Source organism: Elephas maximus, chromosome 2 (genome assembly GCF_024166365.1).
Source record: "Elephas maximus indicus isolate mEleMax1 chromosome 2, mEleMax1 primary haplotype, whole genome shotgun sequence".
NCBI classification, from domain to species: domain Eukaryota; kingdom Metazoa; phylum Chordata; class Mammalia; order Proboscidea; family Elephantidae; genus Elephas; species Elephas maximus.
In genome coordinates this window covers 154660954-154683058 of record NC_064820.1, presented here as the reverse complement: position 1 = coordinate 154683058, position 22105 = coordinate 154660954, and the positions used below count along the sequence as shown (strand labels likewise).

General features: G+C 43.7%; 2 protein-coding genes across 4 annotated transcripts in view; both read right to left on the bottom strand.

The window, feature by feature from the left end:
• The window catches only part of LOC126070084 (protocadherin gamma-C4), a 166448-nt gene extending 155787 nt beyond the window's left edge, over positions 1–10661 (bottom strand). Inside the window, exon 1 of one of the 3 annotated variants that reach the window (XM_049873883.1) lies at positions 7759–10661. In XM_049873883.1, coding sequence (XP_049729840.1) covers positions 7759–10224 — 2466 coding nt within the window. In that variant the 5' untranslated portion in view covers positions 10225–10661. Of the gene's footprint in view, positions 1–2819; positions 6301–7758 lie in introns of those variants that run through there. The other 2 variants (XM_049873882.1, XM_049873895.1) reach the window with 2 other exon arrangements.
• A 2626-nt stretch (positions 10662–13287) lies between these two features.
• Positions 13288–21352, bottom strand: LOC126070083 (protocadherin gamma-A1-like). Its single transcript, XM_049873880.1, is given in 3 exon segments — positions 13288–14720; positions 14723–16543; positions 20999–21352. Coding segments are annotated over 3 exon segments (2229 nt in total). The 5' UTR covers positions 21090–21352; the 3' UTR covers positions 13288–14403.
• Between the last annotated feature and the right edge of the window lie 753 nt (positions 21353–22105).

Sequence of the window (22105 nt, the reverse complement as noted above, 5' to 3'; positions counted from 1 at the left end):
TTCTGGTTTGTCATCATCTCATAAACATCTCTATTGTTTTATATTTTTTAATTAAAAAATTTCATAAGGCATACAGCCATTTTTTTTTTCAGTTTGTGGAGCAAAAATATCTTCAGTGATTTCACTGTATTTATAAACACTGGCATGACTACTATGGATGTATTCAAATAAGTTACTGGCTTTTCATCTACCTTTTTAAGTGAACTATAATTCTTATATTTCTGTCGACTCATCGGATTCACTTCCTTTGTTTAGTATTTTAAATCTCTCCATATGTGATTTATCAGTTCAGTATTTTTCAAAGACATAGTCTTTGTAAAAAGAGTGAGTAAAAGCCCCAGACTTATCCTTCTTTATAGAACAGATCATCTTCCCCGTTACGCAGAGGAGACTCTCATATTTTGTTAAAGGGATCAATTTAGTATTTTAGCACATCTTTTTTATAAAGTGAACTCTTGTGTGAGCCATGTTCATTTTTATGAAACCACTGCTTCTTTTGAATGTGGATGTATAAGCAATATCTATAAAGCCAATTCTCAGCTGCAGCCAGTTTATGCCATTAGTGAGTAAAACCGGTTTGACTTGATTACTGGTAAATCTTGGAAACACTTCATTGTGGAACTTACCTGTAATCCTTGAACTGGTCTGGGGTAACCTAAACAACCAAATCCCTTTATCTCAAATGCACTCCCAAATGGCACCATTCAACAATTTATTCTACTATTTTATAATGCTCCCCCATACTCACCTTATACGCCAATGAAAACAGACTGTTATCTGCTTTCCTAAAACATTCCTTACCTTGTTTTCTCCACTTCACTCCTTATACTTTGTTTCTTTTATTATGAACCTTTCTTCCTTTTCTAAAGTAATAAATTCTTGCCCATTCTTCAGAAAAAATCATTTTAGTGAAAATGAATGTCTGAGACCTTTCGTTATCTATACAAAGACATGGAAATTGTACTGACTTTGTACTCTCAGTGCATTTTTCACCATACATTTGCAGGCTATTTTTAACACAGGATTCTTAGTATATCCTCTTTGAGCATCTAAAGTTCCCCTGGCACTAACCATTTAATATTTTTTCCTCCTTTTGAGGATTGTTAGTTTTTAGGTGCCATCGAGCCGGTTGCAACCCATAGTGACCCTATGTACAACAGAATGAAACACTGCCTCCGGTCCTATGCCTTCCTCAGAAGCATAATATCCTTCTCCAGGGACTGGTCCCTCCTGATGAACATGTCCGAAGTAAGTGATATGAAGTCTCGCCATCCCCGCTTCTAAGGAGCATTCTGGCTGTACTTCTTCCAAGACAGTTTTTTCATTCTTCTGGCAGTCCATGGTATACTCAGTATTCCTCATCAACACCATAATTCAAAGGCATCAGTTCTTCTTCGGTCTTCCTTATGCGTCGTCCAGCTTTCGCATGTATATGAGGTGATTGAAAATACCATGGCTTGGGTCAGGTGCACTTTCGTCCTCAAAGTGTTTTCTTTGCCTTTTAACACTTAACCACTTTAAAAGAGGACTTTTGCAGCAGATTTGCCCAGTGGGATATGTCATTTGATTTCTTGACTGCCGCTTCCATGGGCGTTGATTGTGGATCCAAGTAAAATGAAGTCCTTGATAACTTCGATATTTTCTCCATTTATAGAGGCTACTGATATTAACGTTATAAAGATTTTTCCTAAAAAAGTTATGCCAAATGTTACGTGCCTTTTTTCGTGTAATGTGTTTGCCTGTTTGAGTGAGAACACACCTTTCTCAGATTTAAGTTATTTTGTTCAGGTCCTGTTGTCTCACACTCCTGAATGTACCTCTTTCTAATATATTGAGGGAGAAATTTGTCTCTTTGAGGCCTAACAGAATTTATTTTGGTCAAATTTTGGATAACTGTCTGATGTAACTTTGTGGGTGAAAATAACTTCACAAATTTCAAAATAGGCTAGCAATTTCTGGCCCAAAAAAGCTGTAGAAAACAGTCAGGAATCCTATTCCATTATTGAAGTGGATAGTTTGGAAATCTCCCACAGAGGCCAAGACATAGCTTCCTACATTTTTTAAAACCCTTCTTAGATGGCAAGAAATGCCAGTACAAAGCTAATGACAGTTTAGGCAAATAAAGTTTTACCTTTAGGCAAAAAAAAAAATCAATATGTATGTATCATGTTTAGGTATATACAATAGGGACTAAAGACCCGGTAATTCCATTTGACCAACCTCTACATTCTTTATCAAACACTTTTTATGTCATTAAGATGAAAAAAATTTTCTGGCTTGGAAGAAGTCAAGCATAATTTTGTGTGAGACTAAAACCTCTTATATATGTTTTACTTGTTTGTATCAGTCAGGATAGGCTAGGTTAGGCTGGGGTGACAAACAAGCCTCAATTCACAAAGATTTAAAATGAAAAAGGTCTGTTTATCACAGTTTTACAGATCAGTGCTGGGTCAACCACAGGGATCTTCTCCTATCACAGTTACTTGAGGACCTGGGCAGAAGGAGCAGTCACAATTTCAAAGAGTAACTTAGAGATCTGAAAATTCTCACAATGTCAATTACAGCTTCCTCCAGGAAGTGACATGTTACTTCCACTCACAATTTACTGGCCAGAACTAGTTACATAGGCCCACCCCGTCACAGTCAGGGAAGGAAGTGCAGTCCCACTATAGGCCCAGAAAGAGAGAGAAACAAATATCTAGGCCGCAGGGCTAATGACGACAGCAGTGCTTTATTTCCCAAATAAATGTGCATTGAAGCTTTATAATAACCACATTGGCATTCTTTACACTAACCAAATGAAGAAAAAAAGAACTTACCTGAAGTAGCTTGGGGTCTCCTTTCACTTCAAATAAATCTTGAGGTATCAAGAGAGGTTCGTTTTTCTCACAGCTGTCATGGCTGATAAGCATGTCAGCATAGTTGGGCTGGGGAAAGATCAGGTGACTCTGCCGCGAGCCTGCGGTGAGGGAGACCTCGTGGGAATAGGTCTGCAGGAAAGCCTGCACCCCATCCACACCCACAAAGTGTGTGGCAGGCACGCCGGTCAAACCGCCACTGGTGTGCTGAAGCAGGCGAGACTTGTGCCAGCGCCGCACCCTGAGCGCCAGCAGCACGATGACGAAGGCGAGGAAGACGCAGGAGACAGCAGCCACTGCCACCACCAAGTACAGCGTGAGGTCAGAGGCATCAGAGTCCTGGGAGGGCTCAAGACTGCCAAGGTCAGCCAGGACGTCCGGGATGCTGTTGGCTATGGCCACGGTGAGCGTGACCGTGGCCGATAGAGGAGGCTGGCCATGGTCCTGGACAGCCACTACAAGGCTCTGCTTGAGTGCATCTCTGTCCTGCAGGGCCCGCGCTGTGCGCACTTCCCCCGTGTGCACCCCCACCACGAATAGCCCTGGTTCACTGGCCTTAAGCAGGCGATAGGACAGCCAGGCATTTTGGCCCGAGTCTTTATCCACCGCCACCACCTTGGTCACCAGGTAGCCGGGCTCTGCAGAGCGGGGCGCCAGCTCTACGCCAGTGGAGCCGTCTGTGGGGAGGGTGGGGTACAGGATCTCCGGGATGTTATCGTTCTGGTCCAGCACGAACAGTCTAAGTGATACGTTGCTGCTGAGTGGTGGGTTCCCGTTGTCGCTAGCAGTCACCCACAACTGCAACTCTCGGAACTGCTCATAGTCGAAGGAGCGCAGTGCATACAGGATGCCTGTGTCAGAGTTGATGGAGATGTAGGAAGATAGAGGCTCCCTCTGTAGGGTGTCATCAGTCAGTGCATAAGTGATGCGGGCATTGTTGTCGCTATCAGGGTCATGAGCGGTCATAGAGAAGATGGAGGTGCCTCTGGGGTTGTTTTCACGAATATAGGCAGAGTAGGAGGCATGAGCAAAGGCGGGTGGGTTGTCATTGATATCTGTCACACGCAGGGTGATGTGTGTTTCTGTGGACAGTGGTGGGGTTCCCCCATCTGTGGCTCTCAGAGTGACGTTATATTCTGACACCTGTTCACGATCCAGGGATCTGGCTGTCACTAAGCGGTAATACTGATCTATAGATTTTTCTAAATTAAACGGCAGATTTCCAAGGACAAAAACTGTGACTTGCCCATTCTGCCCAGAATCTCTGTCATGCACGTTGATAAGGGCAATTTCTCTTCCAGCGGTAGCCTCTTCTGGGACTGAACCTGTGAAAGAAGTGATTGTAACTTCTGGGGCATTGTCATTCACATCCAGAACAGTGACTAGAATCTTGGCTTTTGAAAAGAGACCTGGTCCATCTTTGGCTTCAATTTTAATTTCATAAAACATAGCATCTTCATAATCTAGACTCTTTAATATAGACACATCTCCAGTCACTGAGTCGAGATCGAAAATCTGAGCGATTTTCCCAGGCATTTTATCTAGGATATAGGACACTTGAGCATTGAATCCCTCATCAGGGTCAGTGGCATTCACCCTGAGCAGGTGTGTGCCCACTGGCACATTCTCCCGAACACTTACATGGTACTCTGGCTGAGTAAATGCTGGTGGGTTGTCGTTTGCGTCCAGAACTATTACTTGGATGTACAAGTTGCCAGAGCGGACAGGGTCGCCACCATCCGAAGCAGAGAGGGTAAGCTGGTGAACCTCTTGCTCCTCCCGGTCCAGGGCCCGCTCCAGGACCAGCTCTGGGTAACTGGCTCCACCAGACACGCTCTTCACAGCCAGGGAGAAGTAGTCATTGGGGCTGAGCTCGTAGTTCTGCAGGGAGTTCATGCCCACATCTGGGTCAAATGCAGTCTTAAGCGGAAACCGGGTTCCAGGAGCTGTTAGTTCACCAATTTTTATATCCAATCCCTCAGTTAGGAAATCAGGAGCATTATCATTAATGTCTTTAATTTCTATTTCCACTTCAAAAATTTTCAATTTGTCTTCAATCAGGATATTAAATTTTACCAGGCACTGCGCGCTGTGAGCGCAGAGCTCCTCCCGGTCTATCCTGCCCGCGGTGACCAGGCTGCCGCTTCTCGGGCTCAGAGCGAAAAGCTGCGTCCTACCTCTGGAGACGATGCGGACTCCGCGCTCCGCCAGCTCCCGGGGCTCCAGCCCCAGGTCCTTGGCGATGCTTCCCACGAAGGAGCCTTTCTCCAGCTCCTCGGGCACCGAGTAGCGGATCTGCCCGGATCCAGTCTCCCACAGCGTCCCCAGGAGAGCGCATAGCAAGGCCAGTCCTCTGCTTTTTCGGAATCTCAGCCAATTCGTCATTTTGTTTTTGGTGAATTGTTTCTTTCTGAATTCGGCTCCAGTTTCCCACAAAGGATTCCAATCTTATTTCCTCAGGGAACTAAGTCTTTTTGGATCCAATTCATAGGTCACAGAATTGGTTGGCTGGCGGGGTGACTTTCATAGCAGCCCCAGATCTTCTGACTCTGTCTTGCTGGTTCTTGGCGTTTTAGAAGCAAGGAAATGGTCGACTAGCTCTCTAGCTGCGTTTTCCTTCTGGAGTGGTCAACAGCGACGCTCAGAGGCCTAACCGTTTACTGCACCGTCTCAGACAAACACAAGTTTTGTTTTTTTTTTTACTTTCTCTATACTCAAAATCCTTTTTGCCAGAGGTAGTGGAATTGATGTTTATTTCACATAAGGGAATTGATATATATATTAAAGCTTGTGACTTCAAATTAGCCTCTTTGGGAAGTCATGCACTAACCTTAACGCCACCAGTATTGCTCCAAACATGGTGGAGTTATTGTTTTGAAACATTCAGACGAATTTAAGAACCACACAGAAATATCAACCACATTTACAGGTTAGACCTCCTGAAGTTTGTCTTTGATAGCCTGACATCTTAGCTTCAATATCGGTTATTTAATTTACTCACTAAACACATAATTGGGTGCCGAGTGTGTCAGATAAACTTATCAGCGGGGATTTAAGGTGAATGATATGGACACAGCCACTTCCTTCACAGAGTTTATGAAGGGTATAAAAATAAACAGGGAATTACAGTGCAGTGAGATAACTACTGTAATGGGAGATGCCGAAGGTGATGGGAGGACCTCAGCCTGCCCTTGGAGGTGAGCAAAGGTTTTCCCAAGGAGCACCAATCAAGGAAAAGGCTGCAACACAAGAGAGAATGGCAGTGGCAATGCCTAGATGTGAGAAAGGAAAGTCACAGACCTTCAGGGTACTGACAGAAGTTCATATTGCCTAAATATAGAGTGTGAAAAAAGTTTTTTTTAAAAGGCATAACTGAAACTAGTAAAGATAAACTTTTATTTTATGTTCCCGAGTTCATTTCCCTGTATTTATTTTCCTATCCAAGCACAGAAATAGAAATATATTTGTCATATCAGTCATGATGCATTACATACCTATGCATAAGGTACTTTTTCTGATGAAGCGTAACTACCCACACTAAAAGGGGCACTGTCTTTAATGTTCCTTAGTTTGGACTTTTTTATTTATTACTTTACTCATAAGTAAAGATCTTCTGATATATCATTCCACAATAAGTTCCATTTTTACCTTATAGGGAATTATATAACAGTAATGAACACAATCGAATACCTTACCTCTAACAAATCTTACCTTATCAGATGCCCCTAAATATAATAAAGAATCACAGCTCCTCAAGGTGATGACACTATATGAGACATGAGGCTCAGGTAGCGGTAGTACATTATTAGCATCAAATGAAAGTAAAGGAAGATCCCATTATATAGAATCTTAGTGTGTTCTCTGTTCTTGAATACACAACTGACATATTAAAAAACAACCCAGGAAGATGAATGGGGAAGAAAAACAGTGTGGTTCTAAGGGGGAGTGGGGGTGGCTGAGGGACTGGGAATGTTTTTAGCAGCTGTCTTGAGTGGGAATCTTTGAGAAGAGAGGTGTATAAACAGGATCTTTAGGGGCAATTGTCTGATGTAGTTTCCAAATCCCTTGTATCTTTTCTTTAAGCAAAGTTGTATTAAACATACATTATTTTTAAGGATAAAAAGGCAATATGATTTCCAGATATGAGAAAAGTAAAAAGCAACGACAAAGAGAAACGTGTTTACTATTACTCTGCCAATTTATTATAGAGCAAATGGCAACTCAGTCACTTCTTCAAGGAACACATAGCCATTCCGAGATTGAGGTGCAATTCTTAGCTAAGCGGGGATGCCATTACAAACATTTCGGAAACATCATAAAGACTGTATGTTTCTAAACTTTCACCGTTTTGGTAGTAGGGAAGAGCATGCAAATTAAGCGAAAGGAAGAGCTTCACTTTTAAACCGAAGGGAAAAATTAACACGCAGCGAGTAGGAACTAACCAACTAAGGCATTTCACTATTCATAAAAGAGATTCAAATATAAAATATAAAAGCCTTGAATTTTTAAGGAGGAAGAGGCTTGAGAAAACATAAAATCCAACCTTCATATTTTTAAGAAAGAAGGAAAGAATTGTTGCCTCAGTAGACGAAATGCTTTTCTCAGGATGGAAACCCATTGCTAGCGCACTGCTCTCTTTATTACCCCAAATACCACCGTCATCTATGCTGATTTACACTCATTCTACAATGACCCCCACACCTCCTTCCCTTACATTCCGTGAACACTTAGAACTACTTAGAAATAATTCACCCGGACTCATTTTCTAAAAGTGGAATGTATTTTTAAGGAAATATGGGAAATAGAGGAGATAGTAAACGGTAGAGGCAGCTAAGTAAATTTGTTAATTTATTTATTTTAGCAAAATAGCTCCTAAATATATTGTAAAGTGTTAGTTTACCTGAGAAACTGTTTCTTCTCCTTTGCCTTCAAGGAGAGATTGAGACGCCGACAGAAAATCCTTTTTCTCATAGCTCTCCTGGCTGATGAGCGTGTCGGCGTAGTTGGGCTGAGGAAAGATCAAGTGACTCTTCCGCGAGTCTGTGGTGAGGGAGACCTCGTGGGAATAGGTCTGCAGGAAGGCCCGCACCCCGTCCACGCCCACAAAGTTCATGGCGGGCACGGTGGCCACACCGCCGCTGGCGTTCCGAAGCTGCCGAGACGTGTGCCAGCGCCGCACCCTGAGCGCCAGGAGCACAATGACAAAGGCGAAGAAGACACAGGAGACCGCGGCCACAGCTACCACCAGGTACAGCGTGAGATCCGAGGCGTCAGGGTCGTGAGAGGGCTCCAGGCTGCTCAGGTCCGCCAGGATTTCAGGGATGCTGTCGGCCACTGCCACTGTAAGCGTGACCGTGGACGAGAGAGGAGGTTGACCGTGGTCCTGGACCGCCACCACAAGACTCTGCTTGAGTGCGTCTCTGTCCTGCAGGGACCGCGTTGTGCGTACCTCACCGGTATGCACCCCCACCGCAAAAAGCCCTGGTTCAGTGGCCTTGAGCAGGCGATAGGACAGCCAGGCGTTCTGTCCGGAGTCGCGGTCTACTGCCACAACTTTGGTCACCAGGTAGCCGGGCTCTGCAGAGCGGGGTGCTAATTCCAGGCCCTTGGAGCCGTCGGTGGGGAAGGCTGGGTACAGGATCTCTGGTGCGTTGTCATTCTGGTCCAGGACCAACAAGCTTAGTGACACATTGCTGCTGAGTGGTGGGTCCCCACTGTCCTTTGCTGTCACCCACAACTGCAGGTCTCGGAACTGCTCAAAGTCAAAGGAGCGCAGCGCATATAGGACTCCTGTATCGGAATTGATGGAGACGTAGGAGGACACGGGTGCCCCCTGGATGGTTTCCTCGGCCAAGGAATAAGTCACTTGGGCATTGTCCTCACTGTCAGGGTCATGGGCTGTCACAGAAAAGATAGAGGCGCCTCTGAGATTGTTTTCGGGAATGTAGGCAGAATAGGACGTGTGAGGGAATGCAGGCGGGTTGTCGTTGATGTCTGCCACCTGCAGTAAAACTTGGGCATCTGTGGACAGAGGTGGGTTCCCTCCATCTGTAGCGGTCACAGTGATATTGTAAGAGGAAATCTGTTCCCTGTCCAGGGGTTTAGTTGTAACTAGCCGGTAGTAATTGTCCACTGACCTTTCTAACTGGAAGGGAAGGCTCTCGGGGAGTGAACACGTGATAAATGCATTCTGCCCAGAGTCTCTGTCGTGTACGTTGAAAAGTGCAATTACGGTTCCTTGGGGAGAGTCTTCAGGAACTGAGCTAGTAGCAGATGTCATGTAAAATTCTGGGGCATTGTCGTTCACATCCAGAACTGCGACAATGACCTTCGTTCGGGTCAGAAGGCCTGGACCATCCTGAGCTTCAATATCAATTTCATGGAATTTGGCATCTTCATAATCTAGACTTTTTATGATCACTATATCTCCAGATGTCGACTTAAGCTCAAATACCTCTGAGGTTTCTCCAGGTTTTTTTTCTGGAAAATACGCTATTTGAGCGTTGTAGCCCTCATCTGCGTCAGTGGCTGTTACCGTGAGTATCCGGGTGCCTACGGGCATATTCTCCGGCACACTTACACGGTACTCAAGCTGAGAAAAAACAGGCGCGTTGTCGTTCACGTCCAGGACTGTCACGCGGATTCGCGAGGTGCCAGATTGGACAGGGTCGCCCCCGTCTGAAGCCAAGAGAAGGAGGTGGTGAACAGCTGCTTCTTCGCGGTCCAGAGCGCTCTGCAGCACCAGCTCTGGGTGCTTGTTCCCATCCGCTCCGCTTCGCACGTCCAAAGAGAAGTGATCATTTGGGCCGAGTTCGTACTTCTGGAGGGCGTTCTCTCCTACGTCCGCATCATGCGCGCTCTTCAGAGGAATCCGGAATCCTGGTGTAGTCGTTTCACTGATTTTTAGCTCCAATTCTTCTACTCCAAAGCGAGGGGCATTATCATTAATGTCTGTTATTTCCACCTCGACTGAATAAATGTTCAGTTTATCTTCCAGCAGTATGTTAAACTTAATCAAACAGCGCGCGCGCTGAGCGCACAGCTCCTCGCGGTCTATCCTGCCCGCAGTGATCAAGCTGCCCATTCGCAGGTTCAGAGCGAAAAGCTGCGTCCTACCTCTGGAGACGATGCGGACTCCCCGCTCTGCCAGCGCCAGGGGCTCCAGCCCCAAGTCTTTGGCGATGTTGCCCACGAAGGAGCCTTTGTCGATCTCTTCTGGCACAGAATAGCGCATCTGCCCAGCCGTGGCCTCCCACAGGGCCGCCAGAAGAAAGCACGGCAGCACCAGCCTTCTGCTGTGTGGGAGCTTTTGCTGAGCCGCCATTTCCCTCTGCTGCAGTCTTTCCTCCTGGTCAAGTTCCAGCATCCAGTGCAGGATTCCAATCTTTATTCCTCAGAGTCGGAGGGGACCAGCATTCACGGATCGAGGTCACTCTGGAGAGATCTAGTGAATCTGCTAGGCTGAACTTCTTTACCGCCCGGAAGCTTGTGTGACCAAATTAGCAGCCCTTTGTGTTGTGACAGCCGGAATGCTGGGCTCCCTTAGGTGGTCAACAGCGACGCTCAGAGGCCTAACTCATTTCTGCACCCGCTCAGGCAAACCCAAGTTACTTGCTTATTTATGTTCACCTTGTGGTTTTCAGGTTAAAGACTCATAGAGTTGTAAGACACCCTAAACGTAGCTCTTTCAAGGCAGGAATCTTTTTCTCAGCATTCATAAGAATGGTGTAAATAAGTGTGACTTTCATGTTAGTTACTACGAAAGTATTTTTCAACATTCAAGGTCGCTGCTGCCCTTGCTCCAAATATCTTCCACCTCTTACATTATATTTGGAGACAGTTTAAGATCAATCCAAAACCATTAGCTACATTATCTCATAAGGTTACATCTTCTGAATTTCTGTGCTTGGTGGTTGGCATTTAACTTCAAAACCTGTATTTAAATTTTGAATCATCAAATACTTAATTGTGTGACTATCATTTGCCTGTGGTAGAGGGTCAGCAAAAAAGAGGAAGACCCTCAATGACATGGTGGCTGCAAAAATGGGCTCAAACATAGCAATGACTGTGAGGATGGTGCAGGACTGGTTAGCATTTCGTTCCGTTGTACAAACGGTTGCTATGAGTTGGAATTGCTCTATGGCAACCTAACAACAATAACATCATTTGCCTGACACTTTGCTTGATGCTGAAGATACAAACTGCGAACCTGAAGGACACAGTCCCTGCCCTCAGGATGCTTACAGCATAGTGAAGAGCATAGGAAAGTCAGCAGAATCGTATGATAGAGTATGGTAACTGCTATGACAGTGGGGAGCACTGGAAGATGGGGGAATACATATCCACCTAGATTTGGGGATCAGGAAAGACTGTCTCTGGACATGACTGAAGCTGAAACCAAAAGGCTAGGATTGGATCAGTAAAGAGGCTGGAGCAGTGTTCTAGAACCTCAGTAGAAATTCTTAGAGGTGAGAGGAACATTAAGGAAACTGAAAGTGGTTCTACTGGCTAAAGCTAGAGCAGGAAGGGTTTTCTCACCACATGGAAAGTCAGTCACTCAAAGCTGTTTGAAGTTACCAAGTCCTTTTTCTGATATATAGCGCTATCTAAGGTTATACAAACTCTACATAGTGGGTTTCTTCTTCTGTTTCATTTTCTGTACTTATGCAGCATACATTTGTTCTTTCAAAAAGAAATTTTGAAATATTTCAACTACACTGATGAGTATAGAAAATGCTATAACTAAAATCTGTGTACATACCGCTCATTGTTACAAAATCTAAATATCTTACCATATTTGAGATCAGTTTTTAAATTTTTTATTTTGAAATAATTTCAGATTTACAGAAAAGTTGCAAAAATAGTACAAAGAATTCCCATACACTCTCCACCCTTACTAGCTCAAGTGTTAACATTTTACTGTATTTGGTTTCATGTTTTCTCTCCCTCTCCCTTTCAATATATATCTTGAAATATTTATATATATATATATATTTTTTTTTTCTTAACTGTTTTTAGAGTAAGTTGCAGGCATGATACCCCTTTACTGCTAAAGACATCAGTTTGTATTTCTTAAAATTGAGGACATTCCCATTATAGAAACATAATTATCAAACTTAGAAAATTGTCATCAATATAGTACTATTATCTAATTAACAGATCTTGGTCAAAATTTGCCAGTTTTCTCAATCATGTATTTCTATAGCAAGCTATTTTTTTTTTTTCTGGTCTAGGATCCAATCCAGATCACGCATTGCATTTAGTTATGCCTCTTCAGTTGCATGTAATCTGGAGCAGTCCCTCAGTCTTTATCTTTCCTGACTTTATGCTTTTGAAAAGTAATGGCCAGTCATTTTTTTAGAAAGTCCCTCATTTGGGTTTGTCTAATTTTTTTTTCATGATTAGATTCCGATCATGTGGTTTTTGGCAGGAAAACTACAGACATAGTGTTATGTCCTCCTCAGTGTATTGTATCCAGAGGCACAGGATATCTTGTCCCATTACTGCTAATGTTAACTTAGATCACTTGGTTCAATTTATTTCATCCGGTGTAAATTAATGCTGTGGTTGATGATGTTGCTGTTCTTCTTAGCATTAGATTTGTTCATTTTATAATTTTGATTTGCATATTTAAGTGAAAGATTAAAAAACATTTTTTTCCCCTTTCTTTCTCTTCTATTCTCTCTCCGTCTCTTCCTCCCTCCTGGGTTCAATGCTCTGTCTTTAATTGTTCCGAAATTGTTTCTATCTGACTCCAAGTCTTAGGCCATACCTAGGTCTTCCAATGGTGTTTTGGGTCCTGCATAGCAGTGTATTCTGAATATCACATTTCAAGTCTGAGGGGCTCAGTGTTTGTTGCCTGAAGCCAGAATCTGTGTTCATCTTTCTCCTGTGGTCTGCAACTTGCAATGAGTCATAGCCACAGGAATTGGTGGGCAGGATTTTTATGCAAGCCCCCCTCCTTTTTACTAGCTAAGGGGCATCATTGCTATTTTGGATTCAAGCAGTCCAGCCTAGAGAATTTTTGTTTCCATTACACAGAGCCAATCTCATGATCTGCAATGTCTGCTTTTAAGTCTAAGGCTAGAACTTCCATGACTTTAGTCTGACTCACCACTTTCTGTTCCATCTCTGGTCCATTGATATATTTCTTATATACTTATCATCTATTTGTGCCTGACTGCTCTTTTGCTTTCCTCTTTTTATATTTTATCTATCTCTGTAATATCTTGTGGTACAGTAAGTATATCAAAGCATGGCCTTACTCCCCTATGATGTATTCCTTCTTGTGAAGAGTTAACACACATATTGAAATGGAATACATACATGATTTTTTGTTAGTTGTTTCCGTTACAGGTATACAGTACCAGTCAGAAGGATTTAAAACTCTATCACGTTGCACGTTAAATTTTCTGTTCATTTTATTGCTTCATTTCATATTAAACATTAGATATGTATTTCAGCATGCACAAAATATGTCATAAGACTAAACAAAGAGCTAATATAGTCAACAATGTTAAATTTGCAGTGCACATACATTCCCATAATTCTATATTAGCACAACTAAAAATACTACTTAAAAAAAAACAATCTTTATTCTTCAAATATCCCCTCCCCATTATCATAGCATCCTAACAGATGACATCTACATTAAATTCAAGGATAAATTAGCAGCTTATAGAAACTTAAGAAAATTTGAAAACTATTAGTCACATAAATATTGTTGGGCCTTTTTATTCTTAAATGTATGTCAGAATAACTTAAATTTCCTTACAATTTCTCAGAATGTAAAAAGTTATAAAACCATCATTGACTATAATCTTGATATAAAGATTAAGAAGTGCCTTCTAACTTGTCCACTTAAAGCACTGTATCTATAATTCTTTAATGAATATATTAATTTCTTCAGGGAACAACGGCTTCTTTAGAAGACTGGTATGCAATCCTAACACAAGCAGAGTTACACTGTAAGCATCTTCCTGAAATAATCTGACCAATATAGATTCTTAATACTACATTTTTGAAGTGCTAATAGGAAGGGACATATAAAAATGTAACTCTTAACCCATTTCCTGTTTCACATATAAACTCAGGAAACATGTTAAGTTTTAGCGACAAAGGATGACTTAACTGATTCATTTTAAAGAACCCAAAAATGAAAAAGACTTAATGAAATTTATAAGGATCAATTTTACAGCAGGAAGGAATCTGGGAAAAGTTCTAGTCAAACCCTATCGTTTGCAGATAAGAGGAGGCTAAAAACAGAGTGATAACATGATTTGGCCAGAGGTATGCAAGAAGGTATTAGAAGCTCATCTCCTGTTGCTAATGCAGTGCTCCTACCACAATGGAGATAGCACCGTCACCCTAATCAACTACATTGTGTCTACCATCACCTTTTTAATGTGAAAACAGTTATAAATATGTCTAGATATAAACACACAGACAGGCTTAATAATGATTTTCCAGGACTTGTAGTAGGAATCAACAGATATGTATGAGAAATAGAAAAACTGTAGTAAAGAGTGAAAACAAGTAAGTAAAATCAGAAATTATTTTTTATGGAGATAGCATATAAATTCACTACAAAGTTTACCTGAGGAAATGTCTCCTTTCTGTCTTCAATTAAAGGCTGAGGTGTAGATACAAAATCCTTTTTCTCACAGCTCTCCTGGCTGATGAGCGTGTCTATGTAGTTGGGCTGGGGGAAGATCAGATGGCCCTTTTGGGTGTCTGCTGTGAAGAAGACCTCGTGGGAGTAGGTCTGCAGGAAAACCTGCACCCCGTCCACACTCACAAAGTGAGAGGCAGGCATATCCACCAATCTTCTGCTCCTAGCTTGGAGCAGACGTGACGTGTGCAGCGCCTAAGCCTGAGTGCCATCAGCACAATGACAAAAGCAAGAAAGACGCAAGTGACTGAGGCCACTGCCACTACCAGGTACACTGTGAGGCTTGAATCATCCAGGTCAGCAGGGGTGTTGATGCTGCCCAGATCAGCCAGGATATCGGGGATGCTATCAGCCACAGCCGTGGTGAATGTGACGATGGCTGAGGGAGGAGGCTGGCCGTGGTCCTGGACGGCCACCACCAGGCTCTGCTTGAGCATGTCTCTGTCCTGCAGGGCCCTCGCAGTGTGCACCTCACCCATGGGCACCCCCACCTCAAAGAGCCCTGGCTCACTGGCCTTGAGCAGACGGTAGGACAGCCAGGTGTTCTGTCCTGAGTCTCTGTCCTTTGCCACCACCTTGGTCACCAGGTAGCCAGGCTCTGCTGAGCGGGGTGTCAGCTCCACACTGGTGGAACCATCAGTGGGGAGGGTGGGGTACAGGATCTCAGGTGCATTGTTGTTCTGGTCCAGCACCAACAGGCTCAGTGATACATTGCTGCTGAGCGGTGGGTCCCCACTGTTCCTTGCTGTCACCCACAACTGCAGGTCGCGGAACTGCTCAAAGTCAAAGGAGCACAGCGTGTATAGGACTCCTATGTTGGCATTGATGGAGAAGTAGGAGGACAGAGGCACCCCCTGGATGGTGCCCTCAGCCAGGGACTAGGTGACTTGAGCATTTTCATTACTGTCAGGGTCTTGGGCGGTCACGAAAAACATGGAGGCACCTCTGAGGTTGTTTTCGGGAATACATGCACTGTAGGATTCCTGAGGGAAGGCTGTAGGGTTGTGGTTGATGTCTGTCACTAGCAGTGAAATGTGAGTTTCAGAAGATAGAGATGGAGTTCCCTCATCTGCTGCTGTCACTGTGATGTTGTACCCAGAGGTGAATTCTCTGTCCAGTGTTCTTTCTGTCACTAAACGGTAATAATTGTCAACTAGTTTTTCTAACTGAAAGGGCAGATTTCCAGAAATAGAACGTGTGGTGTGACCATTGTCTCCAGAGTCCTGGTCATGCACATTGATAAGTGCAATTATGGTTCCAGGAGGAAAGTTTTCCAGAATTGCAGTGGTGACAGAGGTGATGGTCACCTCTAGAGTATTATCATTCACATCCAAAACTTTGACCAGCACTTTAGCTCTGGCCATTAGCCCAGCACCATCCTGAGCTTGAATTTTCACTGGATATATTTTGTATTCTTCAAAATCCAATGGTTCTTTATTTAATATTTCTCCACTGTAAGAATCCAACTGAAATATTTTGGCCACTTTGTGGTCTATATTGTAAAATGAGTATGTTACTTCCCCATTGGCTCCCTCATCTGGGTCTGTGGCATTTGCCATGAGCAGTCGAGTACCCAGTGGCACATTCTCAGGGACACTTATGTGGTATCGTGCCCGAGTAAATGCTGGAGGATTGTCGTTCACATCCACTACCTGAACATGTATGCGAAGGGTGCCAGAGCGGACTGGGTCACCCCCATCTGAGGGGGTGAGCAGGAGGTGGTGGACAGTTTCTTCTTCCCTATCTAGGCAACTCTGCAGCACCATCTCTGGGTGTTGGGGCCCATCAGCTCCCTGTTGCACATCCAGGGAGAACTGTGGGTTGGGGCTGAGCTGGTAGCTCTGGAGTGAGTTCATTCCCACATCAAGGTCTTGCCCAAATGGCAGAGGGATCCTGGTACCTACAGTGGTTATTTCATTCATTTTAACTTCCAGTTCCTCCAACTGGAATTGGGGAGTGTTGCCATTGATATCAATTATTTCCACTTTGACAGGAAAAAGCTCCATTTTATCCTCTAGTAAAAAAAAAAAAGGATGTTAAAATTCACCATACACCACGCGCTCTGAGCGTAGAGTTCTTCTTGGTCTATCCTCCCCGCGGTGACCAAGCTGCTGCTTCTCGGGTTCAGAGCAAAAACCTGCGTCTTACCTCTGAAAACGATGTGCGCTCCGTCAGCTCCTGGGGTTGTAGCCCCAGGTCCTTGGCGATGTGGCCCACGAAGGAACCTTTGTCTGTCTCTTCTGGCACCGAGTTGTGGATCTTCCCAGCCCTGGCTCCCAACAGCAGCTCCTCCAAAAGGCACAGCAGGGCCAGCCCGCTGCAGCCAGGCAGCTTCGCAGAATCGCCACTGCTCTCGCCTCGTAGCTTTCTCCCAGTCCAGTAGCAAGGATACCGTTTCTCTGCTGTTCTGAGCCTAAATCAACAGAATTTTCAGGCAAATACAGAGCAGGAAGTGGTCCAGAAGTTGTGTTTGGGCCAGCCTCAGGATGGCTGGTTTTAATCCGGCGATGAATTAGAACATTTTCTAAGAGGCACAGGCTTTTTTTCCCTTCTTTTGCCTGTGTGTGAGTGCGGCGTGTATCTCCCCGATTGGTGCACAGCGGCGCCCAGAGGCCTAAGCAGTTACTGTACACTTAGAAAAACATTAACCAGATCTACAGTTTGTCTTAGTTTGTTGCCAAGGAAATAATCATTCTACAATATATGTGTAAAAAGGATAAACTATTATGCCCATTTAATTAAACTTGTCTAAATGCCACTAAATTGCAGCACACGGTATAAATTCAGTATTCCCAAGCTATTTGCTTTCCCCTTTTGGTATTCCGGGAGTAGTAGAGAGATCCCTAATAACAAAGAGAACAAAACCACCCCTCCACTTCTGTAGTAAAGCTTGACGACTTGACAATTTCCCAAGCTACATAAGCCAGGACAACTTCTCTTTGACTGGAGGGTGAAAAAAAAAATCAGAAGTAAAAATAAACTTTTAGAAAGTAAGCTAGGCTCTTTTTAAATTGGATCATCCCATCTCCTTTCTATTGTGCAACAAGTATTTATCAGAAGCGTTGGACTTTCGAAGGCCGTGTTTTACCCAAAGGTAACATATTTTGAATAAAGTAACACTGATGTTCTTAGATGCCCTTGAGTTGGTTCTGACTCATGGCTAACCTAGGTACAACAGAATGAAACACTGCCAGGTCATGTTCCATCCTCACAATCCTTGCTATGTTTGAGCTCATTGTTGAAGCCAATGTGTCAATCCATCTCATTGAAAGTCTTCCTCTTTTTCACTGACTCTACTTTACCAAGTATGATGTCCCTTTCCAGGGACTGGTCTCTCCTGATAACATGTCCAATGTACGTAAGACGAAGTCTTGCTATCCTTGCTTCTAAGTAGCATTCTGGTTGTACTTCTTCCAAGATAGATTTGTTCATTCTTCTGGCACTCCATAGTATATTCAGTGTTCTTCACCAACACCATTAATTCAAAAGCATCGATTCTTCCTTATTCATTGCCCAGCTTTCACGTGCATATGAGGTGATTGAAAATACCATGGCTTGGGTCAGGGGAACCTTGGGCTCTTGAAATTTCACAGGAAAAAAAAATCACATGAATATATAATTTAGACTTAAAATTTAAGAGACTGAAGAGGGAGTATTATTACTCCTCAAAGCTGAAGGAGGCCAGATTCTTGTTTTTAGACAGGCTATCAGAATAATATGTATTCTACTATCATCACAATTAATATTTTCCCCAAGAGAAGTTTGTTTTCTCAAATAGCAGCACTTTTTAGCTTGGAAGCCAGATACATTGTCTTCCTTCGTTTGCCTATTGCAATATTACTAAAAGGTAGTGAATAGAATATCTAATTTATTTATTTATCTTTATCCAAAAGTTAGGAAAGAATGCTCTCTGCTCTCCAGAGTTTGTCATTTTCAGGAACAAACAGGGCCAGATACTGGCATTCAACCCAGGGACACCAGGACTGAGAAGAGACAGGAAAATGAGGGAGGAAAGGAAATAATCAAAAGCCACAAGAACAGTACTTAGAAAGAGAATTTCTATTTTTTTATAATGGCTCCTCAAAGACAGGTATATGGAGCCAAAGGATAGAAATTTAAAGATGCAGTGAGCTCTTTCAATATTCCAAGGGGGGAACTCTTTAACAAGAAAGACAACTATTCGAAACATAATTAATAGCCATAGTCAAACTTTCCCCCCAAGGAAATTGTCCAGGCTAATGAAGTAAATAAAAATATACATAGAAGCTAGCAAGTAAACTTGTAGAACCCCCCCCCCCCGCCAAAAAAGCAGGACTGATTTATAAAAGGACGATGCTTAGGAAATAAAAATGTTAAAACTCATACAGAAAGATATATTTGAATCAAGTGTAATATTTAAGGCTTCATTAGGGGCACTACAGAAAATATCCAATTGAAAGACGTTTCTTGAGTCAGACCGAAGAAATTAAATTAATAGTTTGAAATATCTGAAGGCACACATAGATTGTAGGAATGGGGTAAATTTCCCTCACAGTAGTGGGGTCAACTCCAGACTTCGAGCAAAGACCAGGCTGAAAGCAGCTCCGGGCTACAGTGACGAGGCTGGAGGAGGGTCGCAAGCGCTCGGCCTGCGATCATCTGAGTGAACGGGAGGAGGAAGGGCACAAAGATCAAGGTCAAGATCAAGGAACAGCGCAGCATGGCCCGTTGGTTGGAGGGTGCAGGTCGGTCGCTGAGGTCCCTCAGCAGCTCCTGCAAACTTGGTGAGAGCCAGATGCAGCAGGGCTGCTGCTGCCATTGCGCACAGCTACCAGCAAACGGCGGCGTGTCGCGTCTTTGTCGCCCGCAGCAACGCTGCGCGCACCTCGCCCGTGCATATCCCCAGGTTGAAAGAGCCGGGACTAGCTAGGCTGCAGCGCGTGGTAAACCAGGCGTTGCGCCCCAGTCTGTGTCCACCTGGGTGACCAGATAACAGAGCTGCATAATGTACGGGGCCGCGTTGAGGACGGCGCCGTCGGGCTCCATCGCCCCGTGCCGTGTCCTCGCGGTGTTTCCGTGGCTGTGGTTCACCATCATAGGCAGGTTCATAAGGACTCTGAGCCCCGTTGGACTTTGGTCACGGACCCGCAGAATCAGCTCAAAGGTAGCTGATCAAACACCATCCCCCTCTGCGCTTGCCGGACACGTGGGAAGGCAGTTCTTGCCGAGGCCGCGATAAAGTAGGAGGTGGAGCCACTGGGACCCAGATATGGGTCTGAGGCCCTAAAGTGTGCTATGGAGGCGCTGGGTGGGCGCTGTCGGCCGCCTGAAACAAATAGGAGGCCTGTTGGAGAACAGGAGTGTTATTGTTGATGTGGGCAATGTGCAGGGTGATGCTTGTGCTGGAAGAGAGAGAGGGACAGCTTGCCCCTGACGGTGCTGTGATGATGATGACATTGTACTTCGGGGCCTGCTCCCAGTTTAGGATTCCATCTGTCAGTAATTTACAAAGCAATGACATAGTAATTCTTGGAGGTGAATTGTTTGCAAGAGACATCTTTTGTCTCTACAATCACTTCCACCTCTCCATGGGAGCAAGTCTCTTGGTCCTGTTGCTTTGGTTATGGCAAGCACAGCTCTTAGACCAGTGTTGCTTCTGCTAGGACTAGACCCCCAGATGAAAGTCACCTGCATTGCATTATGGTTCTCAACCTCCATTGCAACCAGGATTCTGAAACAGACCTGCAAATTGCTTCCACTTTTCTCTTCTATTCCACGCTGGAACTGTCACTCTTCAAAATCAAGTATTGTGCTGTCATTAGTTGCACAGCAAGCAGAATGTATTCTATATGCCCTGTGAGACTGTGTGGAAAGTGTAGGAGAACTCTGCATGCAGGACCTCGTGTAGGTCAATGGGGATCACCTGAAGAATGCAAAGGAGGCAGAGGGCAGGTTCTGCTGCAGGCTAATTCTGCTGCACACATTGTGGCTCAACATCCTAGGACTGTCATCAGCATCCAAGACCTGTATCTTGCCGTGAGCTGTTCTGCCTTCCCTCTCCCACTACTGTGGGGTGACAGCTCCGCTCCTCCCAGTCTTCCCATGGTTTCTCCAGTAGGAATTTAGAGGATTTACTGCCTCACTCTCCTTTACTTAGGGGTGGGATATCAGGTCATTGAAACTAATCTGATAAATTGTAGAGAATTGCTGAGCGCCCTAATCTATCACGGATTCAAGAGTAAACCTTGCTCCTATTAAGACGTTTTCCAGGATTTCCAAGACAAAATGTCTATGCTAAAAATCATTAGTTATCATTTATGCCCAGAATAAATACATCTATATGCAAAACATTTACAGGATTTTCAGTGAAGGTTTCAAATTCAAGGTGCCAAGGGACTTCCTTTGGCATGTCAACTCTATCGTGCTATTCCCAACCAACCTCATCCCCGCTCTTTTCGCTCGCGGTAAAGACAGGCTTCTCAGCACTCACCAGTAGGTTTCTGGACACCCAGCCTCAGATTTGAGGCGAGATTCCCCATCCTTGAGTCCTTGGCTATCTCTTCCAGAACCTCGTAGTGCATCTGCTACGTAGTTCACTAGGCAGAACAAAGACAGCGGAAGGGACACAGTACTTCCTGACGCTCCGCGCGCCTTCTCAGAGCTGAGTACACTCGCTACGGTTTCTTCCGGATTACAAAAATGCCCTGGAAAGAAAAGACAGCGCCTAATCGGGGTCATTACATATCCTGACGTACCTAAACAAGATATTTGGAAGAGATTGCAGGAGAGCTTGCAGAGATCTTTCTCGAGCAGATCGCCGCGTCAGAATCGCCAGTGGATTGCTCTGCTTTAGTCTAGCCACCGATTGGGGGACAGCGGCACCCAGAGGCCTAACACGGTATCTACCGCACGTTGTTTCTGAAGCCCTCCTTAGAGACTGTTCGGACTTATTTTAAAATTTCAGTTGATTTAGTATAAAAGGTGCAAATAGTTATTTATTTTTTGCCCAAACGTTAATAAAACAGTCCACAAAAATGGAAATAAAACATTGTCTTCTTAATATCTTAAAATTCACGTTAACTTAAAATAAGAATCCTCACGGAATCTTCCCTTCTGACATTTACTTTTGAAGAAGTCAATATACTAACAAAGCTTCCTTTTCTTTAAAAAATGGGTTACTCAATAACTTCTCCATTGTAAAAAGATTTCTACATTATAAAAAGAAATTCTATGATATAAAAAGGAAATTTTCATTATAAAAAAGGTAGAAAATACTGATAAAAAATTTAAATCACCCGTAGTGGCATTATATAATCACTGATATATATTTTGATATCTATCCAGACTTTTTCAATACATACATGCTTTTATCATTCCAAAAACAATCAGTTCTTTAATAGATACTATTGGTTGCCCATCTTCTTTTCTAACACTTCTTTTTTAGTTCAGGTTTCCACCCCCTACTTTCCTAAGAGGAAGCTGAACCTATTCATAGCTGCATTAAAAAATTTTTTTTTAAATTAGATCCTGATAAATATAAGCCAATAATGGTAATCTCATTCCTTTTGACAGTGCCTGGCTTAGGAATATAGGCTTA